The sequence below is a fragment of the Chaetomium globosum genome, genomic scaffold (genome assembly GCF_000143365.1).
Source record: "Chaetomium globosum CBS 148.51 scaffold_7 genomic scaffold, whole genome shotgun sequence".
NCBI lineage: Eukaryota > Fungi > Ascomycota > Sordariomycetes > Sordariales > Chaetomiaceae > Chaetomium > Chaetomium globosum.
The window spans coordinates 216259-236277 of record NT_165982.1 but is presented as its reverse complement, the minus strand read 5'-3'; the positions used below and the strand labels follow the sequence as shown (position 1 = coordinate 236277).

Sequence of the window (20019 nt, the reverse complement as noted above, 5' to 3'; positions counted from 1 at the left end):
AAGCACCGAAAATCTCCGAATGGTATCATCTGCCATTTCATCAGGCCCCCCCAACTCTCTCCCTTGCGTTGCCCCGCAACAACCGTTGAGGGTGCTCTAATCCTAGCCGTTGAAGGACTCGTCCCCCGCTTTTGTACCGGTGTCGGCACGTTATCAAACCAGCCCTGGCCCTCCAACCGGCCCCATGGTAATTGTCGTAACTCCTCGGCCCGTCCATCCACCCGGAAAGGCCTCTCTCAGTTAATCGCCCGCATCGTCATCTCCACCACAGCGAACGTCCCCGCGCTGACGGGCATAGCCCTCAACAATGTCGGTCCAATCCCCTTCCAGAACCCCCTCAAGCCCTCGGCCCGGAACGTCTGCGCGAAGCAGTCCCGCATCGTCTTGTACCGCTGCTCCGCGCCGAATCCATCCGTCTGCATCTTACTCTTGACCACATCAAACGGATAGCTGCCCAACCACAGCGCCTCGCCCGCCAACCCACCATAAAACGCCACCTTCCAGCTCGCAATATCCTTCCGCTGCACCTTATTCCTCTCGGCATCCGAATTCATCAACCACTCAAACGCCAAAAACCACACCCCATACGCCTGCGCCTCGCGCAACAACGTCACCGCCTCCCCCCTATACAGCCCCCTCGCCACCCCACCCCCACCCCCCGGCGCCGCACTGCACAACTTCCTCACACAGTCCCACGGCCCCGCATACAACCTCCCCGCACCATGCGGCTGCGTCTGCAGACGAATACGCACGTGCTCAATGGGCCCGGAGAGGAAACTATTCGCTAGGCCGGCGAAGGCGCCGGCGGCGTAGTACTCGCCGTAGCCGAGCGGGGTGCCGCGCGCGGCGGGACCCCGGCGATCCTCCAGCCAGCGGCGCGCCGCGTGGAAGGCGCCGAACTGGATGGACACGCACGCGCCGATGCCCAGCAGCGGCGTCAGCGTGCCCTTGTAGAAGGCCAGCGCCCCCTCGTGCCGGTAGATGGAGGTGGCGGCGGCGAGCGCGGAGGGGTAGGCTTGCGAGGTTTGGAGGCGCACTTTGACGATGTCGAAGGGCTGGCCTGTTTTGGAGGGGGGGAGGGTTGTTAGGTTGGTTGAAGAAAGGAGGAAGGGGTTTTGGTGGGGGAGGGGGAGGGAGGAGGGGTGGTGAGAGGGACGTACCGATCAGCACCTGGGCAATGCCGCCTGCTGCGCCGGAGAAGAGGTCTTTGGCTGTTTGTAGGCCGGACGACGGCGCGGCGGCGTCGTGCGCTTCCACGTCTGCGGCAGAGTCGGCCATTTTTTTTTCTTTTTTTCTTTTTTCTTTTTTTAAGTTGCGTCGTCGTTGTCTAGAGGGCCGGAGTTCTCGTCGCTCTTGAAGAGGTTGGAAGATCAAACAAACCCTGATAACGATTCAATTGCAACCGTCCAAGCCCAATCCGCCGGTGTAGTAGCCTTATCGTACACGGTACAGAGTTGCGAAACCAAAAAGTGAGTGGTGTGCTGTCTGTCGCGCGGGCCGGTGTCGGCTATGGAGGGTCTCGTCTCTCCTCCGAACAATCGCGGATGGGCGGGGGTGGGGGGCCCTGCAGGACAGGGGTGCCTGAGTGGTTCTGGAACGCCGGGTGGATGGCGTGCGAGATCAATGCGGGACCCCTGTCTGCAAGAACCGAAGAGTCCAGTCCCTGATTGATACACAGTGACTAGTTCTATTTACATACATTGATTGGACCACGAGAGACCACCTACCTAGCGGAGGACTACGAGAGAACCTATTATAGTGGGTTCCATTATACGGACGTGGAGGCTTTTTGACACCAAAACTATTATTATTATTCATACTCCGCTATGCCCTAAGGCGTGCCGGACCCTCAGCTATTTAATGTACAGGAAAACCGCGCCCTCGCGGGCCGGATGAAAAACCCATACCGACAGTTAAGGAAAGTACATGTGCGTGAGCCTGCGTATACAAACAGAGGAGGCCTCCTGGCCTGGGCGATAAGATCATCGTCTTTTCAGACAATGTTTATGCCCTCGAAGTCTACGCAAGGAAGATGATGAAGCCGTTCCTTTACGGTGGTACCAGTCTCTCGGAACGTCAGGAAGTCCTCAATTATTTTCGCAATTCGCCGGATTGTAGTACTCTCTTCCTCTCCAAGATTGGCGATACATCCCTTGATCTACTTGAAGCAACCGTCCTCATCCAGGTCTCGGCACAGTACGGCTCCCGACGCCAGGAAGCCCAGCGCCTTGGTAGGGTGCTGCGAGCCAAGCGACGGAACGAGGAGGGGTTCAACGCTTTCTTTTACTCTCTTGTGTCGAAAGATACCGTGGAAATGGTGTATTCGTCCAGACGACAAATATTTCTGGTGGACCAAGGCTATGCCTTTCGAGTTATTATTATTATTATTTCCTACACCGATATGCCCTGGGGCGCGCCGGTCCTTCTACTGCTATTTACAAAGGAAACCGTACCGTATAGGCCGGATAAAAACCTCTGTCTACCACTTTGAGACAACAATCTATGAATCCATCATACTGCAAAAGAAAGGAGGCCCTTTGCCGGCCTCCGGGCCCTCTAGCCCTCCCCATCCACTGTTTCTAGCTCCAGCCTTCTGGCCAGGCTATACTCCAGTAGCCGGCCAGAGTCCATCAGCCAGCCAAGGACCTTCCTAACAAATCTTCTGCTCCGGGCACCTACTCCCCGTAATACGGTTTGTAGGTCCCGATGTGACCGAATCTCTCTGCCGTCCCACGGCCTTTGTAACGGTCTTTCGAGTTATTACGCAACTCAAAAGTATCGAAAAGACGCCCGACCTTGCCTTCGCGACCCCAGAGGCGAGACGTGAGCTGCTGCAGAAGGTTCTGGTGGAATCCGAAAGTAGCTCTTGGAAGAAAGAAGGAGGAGAAGGAGGCAGCCGGCTTGCTTGCGGATGGCAACATGTTTTATAGTCGCGGCGGGAAACCCGGGCGGAAAGGCGGCCGGGGTCCCAGGCGGACCGCAGGCACCTTGGGCGAGCTCAGTGGGGGGGCAGGACATGGCTTACGTTGAACAAAACAAAAGCGTGAACAAACTGCTGAAGGGCAAGAAGAAGGCGCCCCAGAGTGACTTTTTCAGGGCGATGGCGAGGGAGAAAGAACGGCGGAAGAAATTGTTAGACAGGACACTCGCGCCGACTCTTGTCTCGTCTCCGACCCTTATGTAGTGGACAACAAGCCAGTGGATGGATGGATGGATGGAATTTATTTCGCCCGGAGGCACTGGGCCTATAGGGCCTTAGCACGCTAATTACATCCGGATCAAATCGGTTTGCCTTTAACTCGTACAAGCCCCCTACTTCTTCCCTCTTTCTCGCTGCACCATTTACCTCTTGCCTTGGTTGTTGTTAGCAGATCAGCTTGGAGGCTACTTTCTCCAAGTGTTCAGCGTCCTATCTTCAGCAGCTAAAGCGGGACCTGCTGGTTAAGGCTCGTGGTTGAGGCTCGTGGTGTTGAGTGTCGGCTTCTTCTACTGTGACTGGTCTAGACTCTCCTCCTCATTCAGCTCCAGCCTTCCTGTTGCCATTGCGTATTTGATCGTCGCCCGGACTGCCTTCATATCTGGTGACCAATGCCTTGTATCTGATGTCGCTTTCCCTCCCAGATAGAACGAGAGGCTTCCTCGTCTTGCCACTGTGCATTGCAGCATGTCTTCCCTCAGAGCTGTCCATTTCACGCATCGGAAAAGAAAGTGTTCTACTGATTCCCTCGCTTGTCCACAGGCACAAAGGTCTGACTCGACCGCCCCAATCCTGCTCAAAAAGCCGTTCAGTCTCGCCATTCCGGTTCGGAGCTGCGCCAATACGCAGGCCTCCCTTCGCTTCAGCTTGTCATAGAGATGGCGCGTGTGCTTGCCTGGTAGTGCTGCGTCCATGGCCTTTGAGAACTTGCCCACGCTTACAGGTAGAACTCTTGTCGCCCGTTGTCTTTCCATTGCCAGCCTCATCGCGGTAGACTTGGCCTGGGGTATTTGGGAGTCGGGTGTGCGTCCTTGCTTCGACGCTCTCTGGGCTGCTGCCTTGGCATCTGACCCCAGCGCGAAGTCAATCTCCGCTGGTATCCACAGAAAGTTGACCGAGTTCCCTCTTTGTCGGTGCAGCCTTGGCCAAGTCGTAGATTTGCCGTATGAGTGTCTGTTGGGCCGGATTGCTGCCGCGGCTGTCCAACTGCTGCCTAGCGCTGACTGGTTCCTAGTGATCACGGTGATGTGCCTGTGGCAGATGCTAGCCGGTAACTTCTCCAGGGCCATTGCGATGGCTGCTAGCTCTGCTGTATATGGGTTCTGCTCTTCCCTTGTCCCAAGAACAACAGCATAGCTTGTCACAGTCTCGCTAGTCCTGTTGAAGAGAGTATCCCGTGCAAGGCCGCCCATGCCAACAATGCCCTTCTTTACGGATGAGCTGGTTGCGATCACGATTCCCGAAATTTTGTTGACCATCTCGGCCGCTTTCCCTCGATCGGCTTCGAGCGTCGGTCGTAGGCGAGGTACCCAGGGCGGGACGGCATATTCCTGGATTGTCTCCATCCGGTCAACTCGTACTCCTTCGGCCACGCGGGCAATTTTCTGCAGCGGAGATACGAATCGTACGGTGGTCCGGACTTTCTTCATGGCAAGGGGATGCGTTCCGGGCAGCGTGTGGATGTTGATCCACAGACTGGCTGCCGCCTGGGCGTGTCGTTCTCGTACGGGGTAGATGCTCGCTTCAGCTTCCACCACGGCTGTTGCCGCGGTTCGAAAGGCTCCCGTGATGGCCAGGGCCCCGATCTTCTGCGCCCTGTTCAGCCAGCTCAGTGCCTTTTCCCCGCACGCATGCATCCAGACATTGGCAGCGTAGTCCATGACCGGGGCTACTGTCGCAACAAATAGCTGTCTTCTCGCTGTCCGCGGGGAAAGACATCTTCAGCCTCTTCAGGGCCAGAAGCGGCTGCGAGGCCCTTAGCTGCCGTCCTAGCAATGTGCTGCTTGTAGCGGAGTTCGCGATCCATCACGACACCTAGGATTTTCGCACTTTCCTTCGGTTTGACCACTTCGCCTTTGACCGAGAACGGTTGTTCTGAAAATCGCTCCATGTTCCTCGTGAAGTGTATGATGGCTGTCTTTTCGCCTTCAAACTGCGCACCGCTCCGTTTCTCCCAGTCAAGGGCTTTGTCGATGATAGCTTGGATTCCAGTGCGGTTCGACTCCGCTGACGGGCCCGTTACCCAGGCAGTGTAGTCGTCCACGAAGGCAATTGCGCCTCCGTTCGCGTCGATCTTGTGCTGCACTAGGTCGGCGTTGAAGAAGAGGAACAACACTGGAGACAGCGGCGATCCTTGCGGAAGACCCGCTTGGGGCAGCTCTTGCCGTCCAGATGTGAACCCGTTTACGGCAATGGTCGCTGTGCGCTTGGAGCAGAAGGCGTCGATCCACTTGACCAGGGATTCAGGTATCCCTCTTGCCTTGAGCCTCTGGAGAAGCCTGTCTTTGAAGACCCCATTGTATGCGCCCTTGACATCGAAGCTGATCAGGCTGAGCACTTTCCTAGCTCTCCATGCTTTGTAGATGTGTTCCTGAAGCAGAAGGAGAGCCTGTTCGGTCGAGCGTCTCTTCCTGGCTCCGAAGTGGTTGGCGGGTAGAAGGCCGCAGGTCTCCACAGCATGGGATAAACGCTCCGCAATGACTGCCTCTAGTATCTTACCTAGCGTGGAGAGCAGCGAGATGGGTCTCCAGGACTTGGCTAGAGTGTAATCGCTCTTCCCTGGCTTCTTCAATGGGATGATCTTGGCATTCTTCCACTGGCTGGGGATGTCGCCGTCTCGAAGCGACGTCCGGAATAAATGGAGCGCCCTGTCTTTGACCACTGGCCAGAGCTGTCTCCATACCATTGCCGGTAGACCGTCTTCCCCGGGCGCCTTCCATGGCTTAGCGGACAGGACCTTTTGTTCTATCTCCTCCATTGTTAGGTCTGGCATGTGTACCGGCGCCCGTTGAGGTCGTTGGCCCTCGTCTTCGATTCTCGCTGGCAAAGGTGGGAAGAAGGCGGTGAGTAACTCCTGCGCTTGTTCTGCTTTACCCTCCGTGATGGAGCCATCGGGTCGGACGAGCGGGGGTATCTTATCGCCCATCGTGCCGCTGCCGGTTTGCAGGTACTTCGTTGCTTGCCAGATGTTAGCGTCATCGGCCAGGAAGTCGTTCCAATGCGAACTCTTCTGTCTGCGGATGGCGTCATGGTACTCTTTGGCTGCCATCCTGGCTCGTTGTTCGAGCTCTGGTTCTGCTTGCCCCATCCTACGTCGAGATCTCGCCTGGTTTTCTCCAAAACGTGTATGTCTGGGCGAAGCCGTGTCAGGTCCGTTGTCCACCCACCGCTTGGCGTATGGTGAGGGCTTGGCTTTAGGTGTCAGGCCGTAGACCGCCTCGGTTACCGCTGCCATGAGCCTGTCCGTCTGCTGCTGGACATTGCCGTCCCAGGGGATGCGTTCGAGGTTTGCTGCCACCCTAGTCCTAATTTCCGTCCAGGGCGCGTTCTTGAAGAGGAACCTCGTCTCACTGGGACGGTCCTCCACCGTGGTGTCAAAATCTGTCTCGATTGCTCTGTGGTCTGAGCCATGGTCGCAGGGGTGAATCGTGCATCTGAGTAGTTGGTCTGCTAGTTCTGCAGAGGCTAGTACCAGGTCGATTGTGCTCTCAATGTCGCCTGACTGCCACGTCTTCGTGCCTCTTGGGAGGAGGCTGCAGAGGGAGTGTTCGTCCATGAGGTTGATGATGCGGTCTCCCTCGCCTTGTCTCCGTGGTGAGACATCGTCCCCTCCCCAAAGCTGCTCGTGGCGGTTGAAATCGCCCGCCAGTATGATATCCGTTCTCGTCCCTGTTCCGTTTCGAAACCTCTTAATCATTAGGTCAATCTCCCTCATTGCATCTTCCAGTGCTTCGTCACTACCACCCTCCACATACACTGACACCATCAGCACTGCCCGGTCTGGGAGCCGGATGCGTGCTGCGGTGAGGTCTGCTGACGGTACTGGAATCTGCTCGACCTCTATATCGTTTCGTACCCATAGCATGCTCCGAATTGGCCACGTGGCTTCTCGTCTTGTCGTTGGTATCAGCTTCGTCCAGTTGTGATGACTCATTGGGACCGTCGTCACCGAGCCTTCGATCAGCCTGGCATATGGTTCGGAGATGGCCAGCACTGCGAAGTCCTTGAGTCCCTCGTCGTTTAGCAGACTCTGCTGCACTTCTCTTCGTTTGCGGACGTTGAGCTGAAGGATCTTAAGCGTCTTGGGCCCCATTGTTCAACCAGCGTACCCGACAGTTCTTGCTAAATGACTCGTGTGGTCCTCTGCATAGCACGCACTTCAGGACCACGGACTGACACGTCTTGTGGTGGTGACCCTGTTCCGCACACCTTCCGCATCTTTGCGGCTTTTTGCAGGCGAAGGCCTTATGGCCGATTTCCTGGCATCTGTAGCACTGGGTTGGGCCTTCCCGGGGCGCGAACACGGTCGTGTAAGCGGATTCTCCGGCCAGATGGAAGTAACGCCCGTCTAGAAGTCGCCTCGCTTCACTGCCCTTCGTCACGTAGACGACCATAGAGCCGTAGGCCTTGCCTGTATCCTTCCTGCTGAGCCAGGCGATCTTGGCAATGTTGACGTCGTTCTCTGTACCAAAGGCTTCCATTGCCCCTGGTAAAACGTTCCCCTCGGCGTCGAGGACCGCTGTGCGGTTGGCATTGTCGATCCTCACTGGGTAGAGCTGATCCCTCAGCACCCGTACGCCCGGGACAGTGATCTTTTGTGCTGCATCCTTGACAATCCTGGTCTCGTTTTCGTCTCTACAAACCACCTTGACCCGATCCGGGTTCCGGGCCTCCTTTACAACCGCAGCGCAGCGCCAATCTCCCATGTTCTCCAGTGTCCGGACCTCCGCCTCGATTGCTTTTCTGACATCCGCCACCTGGACTTTGTTCTTTTCGTTTTCCTCCACTCTGGATGTGTCGATGGTGCAGAACAGCGTGTCGGTAAAGGATGAGGGTGTCGTGTTCGACGAGGAGAGGGTGCGCACCCCGCTTGGTTGGCTTGATGGTGGGGTGCGAGCGACTTCGGCGTACGATGCTCTTGCGCTTGGCTGGGACGAGGCCGTGAATACCGGGTTGCGTATAAGGACGTCGATCTGGTCTCGAGCTTGCCTCAGCTCCTCTGATAGCTGTGCCTTTGTGTTCGCTAGGGCGCATTCCATTTGACGTTGGTATTCCTGGAGCTGATGGTGCAACTCTTGAATCGTGTTCTGCTGCTTGCTGACCACGTCGCGTAGTTCAATGATTGTATCGAGCATCTCGTTTCGCTGTGCATTGAGCACCTCTAGGAGTGTTTGTAGCGCTGTCTTCCCGGTCCCAACTTCGCTGTTGGTCGCATTCCCGCCTCCTAGCGCGCGCGTTCCTCTCGAAGCGGCGGTCCGCGTAGCATCGCTCGTAGTCCTTCTCGACGCGGTGGTTGCGTCTTCGATCGATTGCATGGCTTCGCGAACTTTCGCACTCGGTTTCGGGGCGCGGCTCGGTCGCTTCAGCGGGGATGGTTGGTCCGCCACCTCGACCACGATCTGGTCCTGCGCCGACCCCTCCATTTCGCCGTCCTTCGGCAGTGCCGCTCGACTTTTTCAAAAGTTTCAAGCCAGTGGATACATGGGCACCGATATCACAGTGGTGGAGTTTACCCTCAGGCACGGCCATGTCCTTCATTTTCTGCCATCCCGTGACGATCCCTTTCGAGTCAGAAAGTCACAGCAGCTACATCGAGGGAAGAAAAAGAAAGGTTCTCTAGGAAGGTGGAGCAAAAAGTCAAAAAGAAAAAACATACAACACCGAGGATTCCCCAGTCGTCACCGACCTGAGTACTAGTTCGGCTCTCACAAGTTTATCGAGGGGAGAGCGGACGGGATCCCGAGTTCTCTTGTGGATATGGTCGTATGTGGTGGTTAGGTACGTGAATAGCGTTTATAAAGGTAGATTCTGGAGAGTGCTCCAACGCAGCAAACAGGAGTGACCGTGCCCGCTGCGCGCGGGCACGCCAAAGGAAGCCTGGAGGAACTTGCCGGCTGCAGGTAGGCCCCATAGCGGAGTCAACGATGTAATTGTCTTTTTTTTTTCATTTCATGATGGTTATTGACGAATGCCGGGAAAGTAAGGAAAGGTGGTTTCTCCAGTCAGACTAGCGTCTAATCGTACATAGGGTTCAGCTTCGGTTGAAGGTAATCTCTCAAGGGTGCTTACTCCGTAGGTTCGGTGCAGCCAAAAGGTGCACAACAAAGGCTTGTCTCAACAGTAGGCTTCCGAGCTTGTAGCGGACTGTAGTTGTGATTGCTAACTGGAGAACTCCCAGAGCTCTCCAGAACGAGTGACTATATACTAGCTGATTCCTAAGTGCTCAGTGTGCTCAGTATGCCCTTGGCAACTGAGCTCACTGATCAATGTTGAGCCATCCCGGCTCCCTATTGGTGGTCCTGTCCTGGTGCTCAGTGTGCTCAGTCTGTCCTTGGCAACTGAGCTCACTGATCACCTTGACTACTCCTTGGCCTCCTGATTGGTTGCTAATGATTGGCTCGGGGCGTCCCGCGCCCCCCCGGGTCCCTCCTGTTGGCATATTCGTGACACTGCCACTCGATGGCCCTCCTTTCCGCTTATTTGAACCCGTCGCCCGCGGTACTCTTGCGCTGTTTGGAGACAGGTCGTCATCTCTGTCATCTTCGTCCTCTTCATCCTCGCGTGGTCAAACCAGCTCCTTGGACAGCGGCAGATCCTCAAACTAAATACTGATCTCCGTGGACACTGACCGCGAATCACCCTCCCTCCCTCCGGAGATAAGTCACACGATGTCTGACCTAGGTGCTATTCCATTTCGCGGTTTGTGCAATGCAGAACAACCGTCGTCAACAGGACACTGGATACTGAGGGCTGGAAGGAGACATCGGACATCATTGACGTGTCTCGGTTTGCATGACCGGTGAATGCCAGGAAATGTACCATAGTGAAAGGCTATGGGCCGTTGCTTGACGAGAACAGTTCCCCGTTTCTTGTACTGCTGCGCATAATTTCCCTATCTTACCTACAAGTTTCCATATTGATCAAACTTGCTCCTGCTACCCGGCTCTTGCCCCGCCCTCCTTTTTCCGGCTTCTCTTCCTCACCCTTTCTCCAGACACCCGCCCCCCAATCCACCCACCCACAAATCAACCAACCAGACACTATCTAACTCCTCGCGCGCGCACCCAGAAACCACTTCCGCGAGGCTATCGCAATGGCGGGGACTGCAGGAAGGCCCGGGTCCGCGACGGAACCATCATCGCCGCCGGGAGGACAGACGTTGAACCAAGTCCAACCTTGACCCGTCTTTGGGTTGACCTCTGTCATGTCGGCTCGTCCCCGGCCGCCGAGGTTAGGAAAATGCAGGTTGGGTCCCGAGGAGGAGCCCTGGTACTTCTTGGCCGGGGCATCCCACCAAAAGGAGCTCCCCGAGACCTGCCTCTCTCCCAGGTTATACCACACGTCCGTGTCTCCGCTGAACTTGTCGGTCCATATAAAGTCCGGCTTGCCGTCTCCATTGACGTCTGCCCAGCGGTGGTTGGCGCGGTCCTTGCCGACACCGAACTTGATCTGGTCCATCCACTGCTGGCTTCTCGGCTTGTTGAGCCATCCCGTCACTCTGCCGCTGGGCTCCAGACACATGTAGTCGACCCGTTTGTCACCGTTAATGTCGGCAAACTGCATTCCGAGATCATACAGTCCGACCCCCCATCCCTGAGTGCACCCGGATTGCATTACCCTGGTCTTGGGACCGAAAGTGTAACTGTCTGACTCCTTGTTGTAGTACGTATGTATGACATCGAGCGCGCCTGTCGCCTTGTCGGTGATGATGACGTCGCAGAATCCATCGCCGTTCCAGTCGCCGAGATGGATTGCCTTACGCGGGACACCCGCGAGGTCCAGAACGATTCCCCTGTCATACCAGCCAGTGTAATCGGTGTTGGGGGGGATGTTGACGTTCTGGAAGATGGTAATCTTGCTGTTGTGGTCGATAAAGACATAATCGTCATTGCCCGACCCGTTCATGTCGCACCAGCGGACACCGTCGCCTATAAACACGGCGTATGTCAGCTCCGCCAGTTCCAAGTTCTCGGCCATATGTTGATGGCTGGGAATTTGAGATGGCTGTGTCAAAGAAGGAAACGTACCCTTCTGATGTGCGCCGCCACCTCCCGTGTTTTTCCACGCCCTCACCTCGTAATCACAACGCCCATTGACCAACGTCATGCACTTGATGTGGACATACTAAGATGCAGAGCAGACGATTAGCACACAGTCTTCAGTAATGAATCTAAATCGTTGAATTGTTGAACACCTACATCGTTTCTTCCAGAACCGTAAACTCGCGCAAATCGGATCTGGGAACGAGCACCTGCCTCGCCCATCCCGCCATGTGTGACGCCGACAGAGTCCCAGTACGGTGTCAGTCCTTTGGTTTGACCACGCTGGTTTATGTATGTCGTAGTCTTGCCTGTGTCGTCGAGCCAGAGCCAGTCGGCACGGAAGCTGTGGCAGGGAAAGAGACGAGGGTCAACACAGGCCCACCTAAGAGTTGAGGGTGAAACAAGATGGCCACTTACTCTCCATTGATGTCAACCAGCCGGATACCATCAATGCTGCCCATGCTTTTTCCGGTAAAGACAGGCTTGCCCTCCCCAACGTCTTGCCAATAGGCAGCGTTATCCCCTAAGCCGCCGTTTCGCCAGCAGTAGATGTCTCCATTACCAGCCACAACGCAATAATCCAATCGTCCGTCACCGTCAATATCACCGAGGCGGATATTTGTTTGCGCATATCCACTGGGTGCCTCTTTGTAAAGGCCGACATCTCTAAAGCGCGGAGGCTTGCCGCCATCATTGATGTACACGTACCTGTAATATACGAGTTAGTTCCTGCAGAGTTCGGCATCGACACGATTGAAACAGGGATGGGATACATACATGTTCCCTTCTGGCCCAATGCAGATAAAGTCGTCTAGTCCATCGTTGTTCTTTGACACGGTGTTAGGTGGTACTCATCACGATAGGGGGTTTAGGGAAGGTTAAGGGCTGCTAACCACATCCCCCCATCGAATGCCTCCGGTTTCAGGCTGTCTACACGTGCCCCCGAGGGTAGGAATGTGCGTCTTGTCGCCAAAAACGCCGTCACCAAGATTCTCTCGATAGTAGATGCCGCTCTCGCCCTGACTAAAGACCCAATCGTCGCGCTCGCCGCCACGATCGGTGCCCTTTTGAACAATCTGGGCAAACCATACCGTGTCGTCGCCGGCGTACCAGCCGGCGTGAATCCTGCCCATGGACTGCGAGCTATGTCTGTATTGCCCATCGTCGATGATGCGCGGTGACAGCGCCTTGAGCACTTGGGTCGGCCCTGAGCTCGAGTTGCCGCTGTCGAGCGTCTTATCACACGTCGTGGTACCCCCGGGTTCGTCCGAGAAGGACACGTCGTTACTGGGCGGCGAGAGCCAGCCTTGGGCCTCTGCCTGCTGAATGGCTTGGTGCCACTTGGCTGCCATCTTTTTGTATCCAAAGTCATTGGGGTGCTACAACGAACGATAACGTTAGTTGAGGTAAAAATGGGAAACCAACCGTAATTTGTTGTTTGCTTACAGTGGTATCGGCCAGATCCGCCGTCGTCATCCACCCGTCGCCAAAATCCGCAAGTATGAGACGCTTGCCCTGCCCCTGGAGTTCCCGAGCAAGCGTGCGGTACTGATCATTGATCAAGGCAACATTTCCCGGGTTTAGAGTGTTGGGAATGAGCGTAGACAGCACAACGCACACGTCCGGCACCGTTTCAAAGATGAAATCGATCATGGTTTCCATGCGGTCCTTTGTCGTTGCCACGTTGTAGCCCTGCGTCGCATCGTTGGTTCCTGCGTTGATGAGAACCACATTGGGCTTGTAGAGCGGTATGGCATTGCGTGCCCTGACATCCACCTCTTCAACACGAAAGCCTGGCCAACCCTCCACATCCTGGAGAAAAAAACATTAATCATTACAATATTTAGGGGCTTGAATAGCAAAGAACAAGATTCGGGATAGGAAAAAGAAGATCAAAATAACAAACTCACTCTGTCATTCATCGTACCGCTGGCACGACTTCCGACCATGTTGACATTCCAACCATCAAACCGGATCTGGTCACGCAAATGCTTGCGATATCCGTTGCCATCTGAAGATGCTTGGCCCCATGTGATGGAGGCTCCTAGCGGAAGGATACGGAGGTAGAAGGTACCAGCACGTGCAGACACGGCGGCTGTGAAGTTTTGGTTTGAGGGGTAGGCAACAACGGTGGTGGCCTGGAGGAATATCAGGAACAAACCCGTCATCCACCTGGATGGGAACGCCAGACATGCCCTAAAGACAGCCATGTCGTGTAAGAGACTGTAAGACTCGGAGACTGGCAACTGTGGAACGAAAGTGTTGCTTCCCGTGTTGAGTTACTAAGATGGAGGTGGACATGAGTCGGACGTGTCCTCGTCTTATATACCAGCACCCCTGATACTTCGAAGGCGAAAGCTCACGCCCACCAGCATATGTCTCTTCGCCAGGTTCCTGCCGCCCAATCTTGCCATGTACCATCTTGTGTCCTCGCTAGCGTTGTTCCCTTACGCCTCCGCATCTCCTTCCTCATCGGTGGCTAGTTAGCCTCATCCGTTGCCCCTATTGCCAATGTCAAGGCTTATTTCCGTCGACAACTCGACGGATAAATGCAATGAGAGACTAGGCTGTCAATACTATGCTGTGTGACGATACTCCGTGATGGACTCCACCACCATTCTCCATACTCCATCGTGTATTGGCGGTCATTCCCTCGGCCGTGCCGTAGTGTTGGGGGCCATTCCGGCCGGAATCTCGAAGAGTTGTCACGGGGAGGAATCATTCCAAGGTTCAGCTGGCGCCCTCTCTCTGAGAAGAATCAATCTAGCCCCTCGGCATCCCAATGTTGGTGTATTCGGACCGATGGTTGAGCAGCCCACAAGGCTCGCAGATAGATATAATGGTGGTGTGATCAAGTCTAGACCGCAGCCGCCTGCTTCCTAGGAACAGTTAAGTCGTAATGTGACACCCAGGTACCGTATGTAGTGGAGCGAGACGCGGACGTTCGGCACCGCCGGATCAAGGTCTCTGATATGTGCAACGGCAGGGGCCCGGCGGAGCTCCGGCTCTCCGGGTAGCAGTCCGAACGGGGCATAGGGACCCTATTGCCCCCCTCAGCCGATTCAAGCACGACGAGAGCACACCCGATGTAGTACAGGCTCTGCGAGGCGGACAAGTCCCCGGCACACTTGGTATTCTGCAGACCCTCGTTAGTACGTCTTCAAGAGGTGGCTGTGGTTAGGCTGGGGACCAAATCTGCCCGGCGACGAGCAGGCAGAAATGACAATACTTGAAAAAGCTTCAAGTTGATACTAAATCCGGGGGCGTTTCTTGACACTCTCTGGGTCACGCAGTACTACGAGTGGGGGTGGCTCAGAAGTATTTTTCTCGGCATGATTGGATCCTACTCTTGTTATGAAGGCGTATGTAACGCTAGGTATGTCAGATAAAAAGGTGGAGCAATATTGAAAATTTATTCCAAGTTCGTCGCTTGCATTCCGCAATGGGTACCTCGGTCATTCTTCCTGCGGAGTGGCAAGGCAGACTAGCAACGATAGGCTCCCCATCACTGCTCGATGTGAGTAAGTGCCTCATGTTAATTTCAAGAATATCAATGACCTTATTAAGTTACCTCTAGACCAAGCAACGTTTATGGCGCAGCTCTCCGAGCTAGCGGGACTATAGGGAGCACCGAAGTTTAAGCCCCCCACTTGATCAAGTACAAGGAATAGCTTATGTAGCAGGCGCCTCCGACGAGGCTATCGTCACCCAGACCCCATCCCGGACACATGGTGGGCAACAACTCAATTTAACTCAACTCGGCCCTGAAGTTGGGTTGAGTTGGGCCTCCGGCCAGCTGAGTTGATTGAGGCCATTCACAAGTTGAGTTGAGTTGCCGAGTTGCAACTCAACGCCAAGACTCTATGTAATACAGCGAAAAATATTGATCCAGACCTAAGCACCCTACTCTGCAGCCCGCTGAGCCAAACCAGAACCCCCTACCGCAGCCGACTCCACTGCTTGAGGCTCTCCACGATATTGATAGCGTCATCATCTAGGCGGCGGCGTTGATGGCCAACTGTGTGCTTGGCCCTGCTGAATACCCTCTCGCACTCTGAAGACATCGCCGGTATCGTCAACAAGTCCAACGCCATGATGGAAAGGCGTGGAAAGTCGCTCCTTCTGCCAGGGCTCAACCACCACTCCACATCATCGTGGATTTCCTCAGGTTCTTCAGATAGGTAGGCCTGAAGCTCATCCCTGGTTGCAGGGTCCGGCCGGCGAGCGTAGAAAATGTGGCGATACGGCACCAAGCGGTTGGTCCAGGCAGTCCGTTGACTGCCTTCTTGGGCAAGTCGGCGTTGTTCGGCAAGCAGTTGGGCAGCTAACTGAGCCGAGGACTGGCCTGGCGACTGAGCCGGTGCCTGGGCAGGTTGACTGGGCAGCTCGACGTCGACAGATCCATACTCTTGTTGGTAAAACGCTCTGAATTCGGTCTCAATACGCGCTGCCCGGTCCGGTTCCAAGTATTCGGTCAACCGCTTTGTCTTGTAAGCAGGATGCAGTATAAGGGCCGCCCAGTAGACCGGGTTCTTCTCCATCAAATCAATATACTTCGCCAGCTTGACAATGACGAAGTCAAGGCTCTTTTGGATATACCGCATGCCTTCATCACCGAGCTCAAACTCGGATGTTTCAGCGCCAACAGGTCCTTCCTCAGAGCCAAGGAGAGTGATGTCAGGCGGCAGCACTTGCCCAGGTGTGTGTCCAGACAAGTCAACTTCGTGGCCATCGAAGCGCCTGGGCAGGGTTCTTGCCCGCTGCGGCCGACTTTGTGGGGGGATTAGATAAAGCCAGCAAGCCCCCCTGTGTCACTTCCTTAGTTCAGCCCTCCGCAAGGACTCCGTCACCATTCCGAGGCCCTTACAACCGCAACCATGACCCAATTCACTCTCTCTCACCTCACGGCGGCCCTGGCGCTTGCCTCCGCTGCTCAGGCCCAATGCGGCTCCGGATCGCCCGACGCCATCCCGGCAACTCCTTCACCGCTAAGAAGGGCTCCAGCAACGTCTACTCGGGCTCCGACTACCGTGCCGCCATCCAGGCCGCCCTCGACTCCATCTCTAGCGGCCAGCGTGTGGCCGTCATGGCCTCGGGCTCCATCGGCGCGAGCACCCTTACCATCTCGAGCGGCAAGATTTTCGAAGGCTGCGGCACCATCAACGTGGGCAATAAATCCGGCCGGGGCGCCATCGAGTCGACCGACACTACCAACGTGCAGATCCCCTACCTGACCATGACGGGCAACCCCTATTTCGGCCTGCGCTTCTCGGGCACCAGCGGCCTCAGCCTCGGCAAGATCACCATGAACCTGAGCGGCGGCCTAGGCATCCGCTTCGACCCCGACCGCGCCGCCAACTCCAACGTCAAGATGGACGTCATCAGCGTTACGGGCGCCGGCAGCCACGCCGTCGAGGTGTGGAACATCGACGGCCTCGAGATCAACCAAGTGATCGCGCGCAACGTGGGCGAGTCCGGGCTGCTGTTGCAGGCGACGAGGAACGCGCACGTCAGGCTGGTGGACGGCAACAACGTGGCGACCGGCACGGGCTACGCGACCTTCCGCATGGCCAACAACAACGGGCAGAACGCCAACGGCAACTACAACACCAACGTCTACATCGACAAGGTGGTTTCGCGGGGCGGCGGGCGTGGTATCTTCTGCGTGTCGCAGTCCGGTGGCGTCGTCATCGAGGAGATCGACCTGGCCGACAACGGCAACAACTCGATCCTGATCGAGAACTGCTACAACCTCTCGATCCGCGGAGGCAAGGTTAACGGCGGCGGCGAGGTCCGTATCTCGGCCCGCTCCGAGTTCCCCAACACCCGCGACATCTGGATCACCCTCCAAGTGGACGGCACCTCGGTGCGCGAGTCGCCGTGCGCTGATAACTCCAACTGGACCCTTTCGGGGAACGGACAGAGGAACATCTGCTAGGATTGCGTAGGGTTGGTGGAAGGGCGTTACGGGAAAAATGGCATGAGGGAGGTTGGGGGACCGTTCGTTCGTTTCAAATGAGATGATACGAGGACAACTAGCCTAGGTAGCCAGTAAAATAACTCCAGGCCTTTGAGTACAAGGCATCATTTTTGTTCAGTGTCGGCTACAGTGGCTTTGTAAGGCCTGACAAAACAACCGCATTATGTGCACCATATGAACATAACGGAGCTTACTGTGATCTAAATCTGCGGTAGTACAGGAGCTTGCATTAAAACTCACCCCTAAGACAGGCTTCAAGCCCCTCTCGCCCACCACCACAACCAACCAGTTATTCCAACCTATTTACAACACCGGCCCATTCAACAAGCAATAGACTAATACTTCAAGTTATTGTTCACCCTCATCATGGATCACGGCTACAAGCTCCGTCTCCGGTTCCCAAGGGCCCTATTGAGCTATCGGAGGTCACGGGAGCGTATGTTAATATACCATTGGAATTAATCAAGGGGGTTAACGTGCTCAACAACGCCGGGCGGGATGATATCTTGAATATGTCGGCCCCCGCCATGCAGCTTCTGTTCGACAACCTCAAGGAGGCAATGTCACCTTGGTCTGATGTCCCTAAAGAGTGGACAGTCCCTCCTTTGCCAGTCAAGGTTATTCGCAACTACGAGACATGGGACTTGACTGGCATCAGCTTCACAATGTCGAGGCCTATTTCGCCGAGCAAGGTGGAAGGCTTGGATATCGAAATCAACTGCCAAACTCACCCGTCAGGGGGTAAGTCGGACTGCGAAGTCTCCCTGTGGGAACTCTCCCAGCTTACTATTGAGTAGCCGCCGTTCGGTAACATGAAACGGAAAGTCGTTTTGGTGACCATGTGTGACCCATTTTAACGACAAAGAAGAAATAAAAAATAGAACGTAGGACGGTGTTGGAAAGCCAACAGCTACGAATTGACTGTACCAAGGTGATTGGGTGCCAAAAGGTGATGAAAGAGAGGCAACCAGTCCATTGATGATGATGTCTGTGTCTCTATCTCTATCTTGTTCCAACTACCGCGGGCCTCGCCCCTGATCCTGAAAAAATACTGATAATGCCCAGCCACTCGTTACCCCTGAATTGCCCCTCCTCACCGCCTTCCAAATCCAACAGACGGTGAAGCGTGGACAGCACCTCCACAAATTTATCAATCTACTGTGTACTAATTAGTTATCCTGACCACACTAGTAGCATTTTCCTTTTGTTTACGTAGTACTAGCAGAATTTCCTGACCGCCTCCCCTCCCCCCCTTTCTTAACATCAACCCCAACTGCACCCCCCCCCCCCCCCCTTCGTCTAAACCCGCCAGCATGTCGTCTTAAAGCACGACGCGCGATCCCGCCAATCCTCGCGCAGCGCCTTCTTGGTATCAACACTAAAATACGGCCCGTTCATGCCATCGCAGTCGAAGCCCTCAAACAGCTGGAGCTTGCAGCGCGTGCTGGGGTTGGTCTGCCGGTCGTAGGCGTAGTAGGTGATGGAGGCTGCCCGGTACCGGTGTTCCTTGGGGATGATGTGGCACGCGCTGCCCGGGTTGCCGGGGCCCGATGCCGTGTAGCTGCTGCCGCCGAGGTCGGAGTGGTCGTGCAGGTACACGCGCCACGCGTCGGTGGTGCCGGCGAGTGCGAGGAGGGCGGCGGTGGCGAGGGTGGTGAACTTCATCGTGGAGGAGGCTGGTGAGGTTGGTGAGTGGGTTGTTCAAAAGCTGGGGAGTGCCCTATCAGGGGCTAACGTGGCTGGATTGCTGGAATGGGAACTGGTCTCGCAACACAGAAACCGCCGTTGACTCCAGTGGTTTTATACATAATATTCCTTTCTTCCTTTAGCCCACGTGCTTGCCACCGCCGTGGAGGTCAACAACAGAAGCATACCAGCAGGCTTCCTATCCCTCCGAAGAAGTGGTAATCCGAGCCCCCTCTTCTGAGTCTCTGGATCCATCAACGCACTGCGGTGATACCCACGTGTATCTGAACATCCGTTAAGCCAATGAAGCGAGAGTCAGCACCCATAATCCGGTCCTTTTCACCTCACCAGGTCTGTACTCTCAAAATTCTTTTCATGTGTCTGTCGCAACGGTTTCCACGGTAGGCACCCGCTTGTCTTCTTGATAAGCACTAAGCTCCGTTTGTTGACGTGCCCGGCCCAATTAGGCCGTACCCCCGATGCGGGCGACGAGTTGATGGAGAGAAAGAGTGAAGAGTCTAATGAGCGGGGCGCCTCGGGTTTGGCGCGCCCTTTCGATGTTCGCCAAGCTGTTTCTCGGACTCCCGCGGCGACCGGGGGGAACGTCATCACTCATCAGAGTCATTACGGTCTTGCCTCGAGCGGAGCGCTGAGAGCATGCAGCCATCATCTTACCACAATGTTCAACATGGATTGTGTGTTGCCCTTCCCCGGAATTTCGTAAGCGCGTATCTGCCGACCTGATACTTGCCGTATTCTGAGACTCTGGCGGCCGCGGGCCGACACCGGAGGTTACGATACTGGCATGCATATTACATGTGTGATGGGTACCGGGATCGGGGCACGCGGTAGCTGGAGATGAGTGGTTCTGTGAGAAGGTTCCTCAGGGGGTGCTTGGCCGGATACTGGGAGCGGACTTAGGGCTCGCGGCGACTTGATGAGGGATCTAGAGGAAGACGGCGACGGGTTATTTTTGGCCCCACTGTACTCTATTTCAACACCGCCGGGGAATGGTTCTAACGGTTGTCCCTACCTATCTACCCATCTCCTATCCCCCTACCCCCTAAGAACCGGCAAGCTCATTGACAAAATGACTTTGCGCTAATCAATTTGAA

At 55.5% G+C, this 20019-nt stretch overlaps 8 protein-coding genes across 8 annotated transcripts; 3 read left to right on the top strand and 5 right to left on the bottom strand.

Moving 5' to 3' along the window:
* Positions 1-236: 236 nt before the first annotated feature.
* Positions 237-1278, bottom strand: CHGG_09655 (uncharacterized protein; the record flags this gene model as incomplete). The annotated part of the gene is made up of 2 exons (XM_001227581.1): positions 237-1060; positions 1161-1278. The coding sequence occupies 2 exons, from the start codon at positions 1276-1278 to the stop codon at positions 237-239; spliced, it is 942 nt and encodes a 313-aa protein (XP_001227582.1).
* A 1278-nt stretch (positions 1279-2556) lies between these two features.
* CHGG_09654 (uncharacterized protein) lies at positions 2557-2921 on the bottom strand (the record flags this gene model as incomplete). Its single annotated transcript, XM_001227580.1, has 2 exons — positions 2557-2602; positions 2680-2921. 2 exons carry the CDS (start codon positions 2919-2921, stop codon positions 2557-2559), a joined length of 288 nt encoding a protein of 95 aa, XP_001227581.1.
* A 565-nt stretch (positions 2922-3486) lies between these two features.
* On the bottom strand, positions 3487-8619 carry CHGG_09653 (uncharacterized protein; the record flags this gene model as incomplete). The annotated part of the gene is made up of 3 exons (XM_001227579.1): positions 3487-4884; positions 5007-7277; positions 7363-8619. 3 exons carry the CDS (start codon positions 8617-8619, stop codon positions 3487-3489), a joined length of 4926 nt encoding a protein of 1641 aa, XP_001227580.1.
* A 1621-nt stretch (positions 8620-10240) lies between these two features.
* Positions 10241-13448, bottom strand: CHGG_09652 (uncharacterized protein; the record flags this gene model as incomplete). Its single annotated transcript, XM_001227578.1, has 8 exons — positions 10241-11124; positions 11224-11320; positions 11395-11581; positions 11656-11946; positions 12016-12065; positions 12132-12617; positions 12685-13050; positions 13149-13448. 8 exons carry the CDS (start codon positions 13446-13448, stop codon positions 10241-10243), a joined length of 2661 nt encoding a protein of 886 aa, XP_001227579.1.
* A 1232-nt stretch (positions 13449-14680) lies between these two features.
* Positions 14681-14862, top strand: CHGG_09651 (uncharacterized protein; the record flags this gene model as incomplete). The annotated part of the gene is made up of 2 exons (XM_001227577.1): positions 14681-14759; positions 14816-14862. The coding sequence occupies 2 exons, from the start codon at positions 14681-14683 to the stop codon at positions 14860-14862; spliced, it is 126 nt and encodes a 41-aa protein (XP_001227578.1).
* Positions 14863-15807: 945 nt separating this feature from the next.
* Positions 15808-17176, top strand: CHGG_09650 (uncharacterized protein; the record flags this gene model as incomplete). The annotated part of the gene is made up of 2 exons (XM_001227576.1): positions 15808-15937; positions 16176-17176. The coding sequence occupies 2 exons, from the start codon at positions 15808-15810 to the stop codon at positions 17174-17176; spliced, it is 1131 nt and encodes a 376-aa protein (XP_001227577.1).
* A 408-nt stretch (positions 17177-17584) lies between these two features.
* On the top strand, positions 17585-18197 carry CHGG_09649 (uncharacterized protein; the record flags this gene model as incomplete). Its single annotated transcript, XM_001227575.1, has 3 exons — positions 17585-17654; positions 17807-17959; positions 18100-18197. 3 exons carry the CDS (start codon positions 17585-17587, stop codon positions 18195-18197), a joined length of 321 nt encoding a protein of 106 aa, XP_001227576.1.
* Positions 18198-18517: 320 nt separating this feature from the next.
* Positions 18518-18883, bottom strand: CHGG_09648 (uncharacterized protein; the record flags this gene model as incomplete). The annotated part of the gene is made up of 1 exon (XM_001227574.1): positions 18518-18883. One exon carries the CDS (start codon positions 18881-18883, stop codon positions 18518-18520), a length of 366 nt encoding a protein of 121 aa, XP_001227575.1.
* Positions 18884-20019: the final 1136 nt, after the last annotated feature.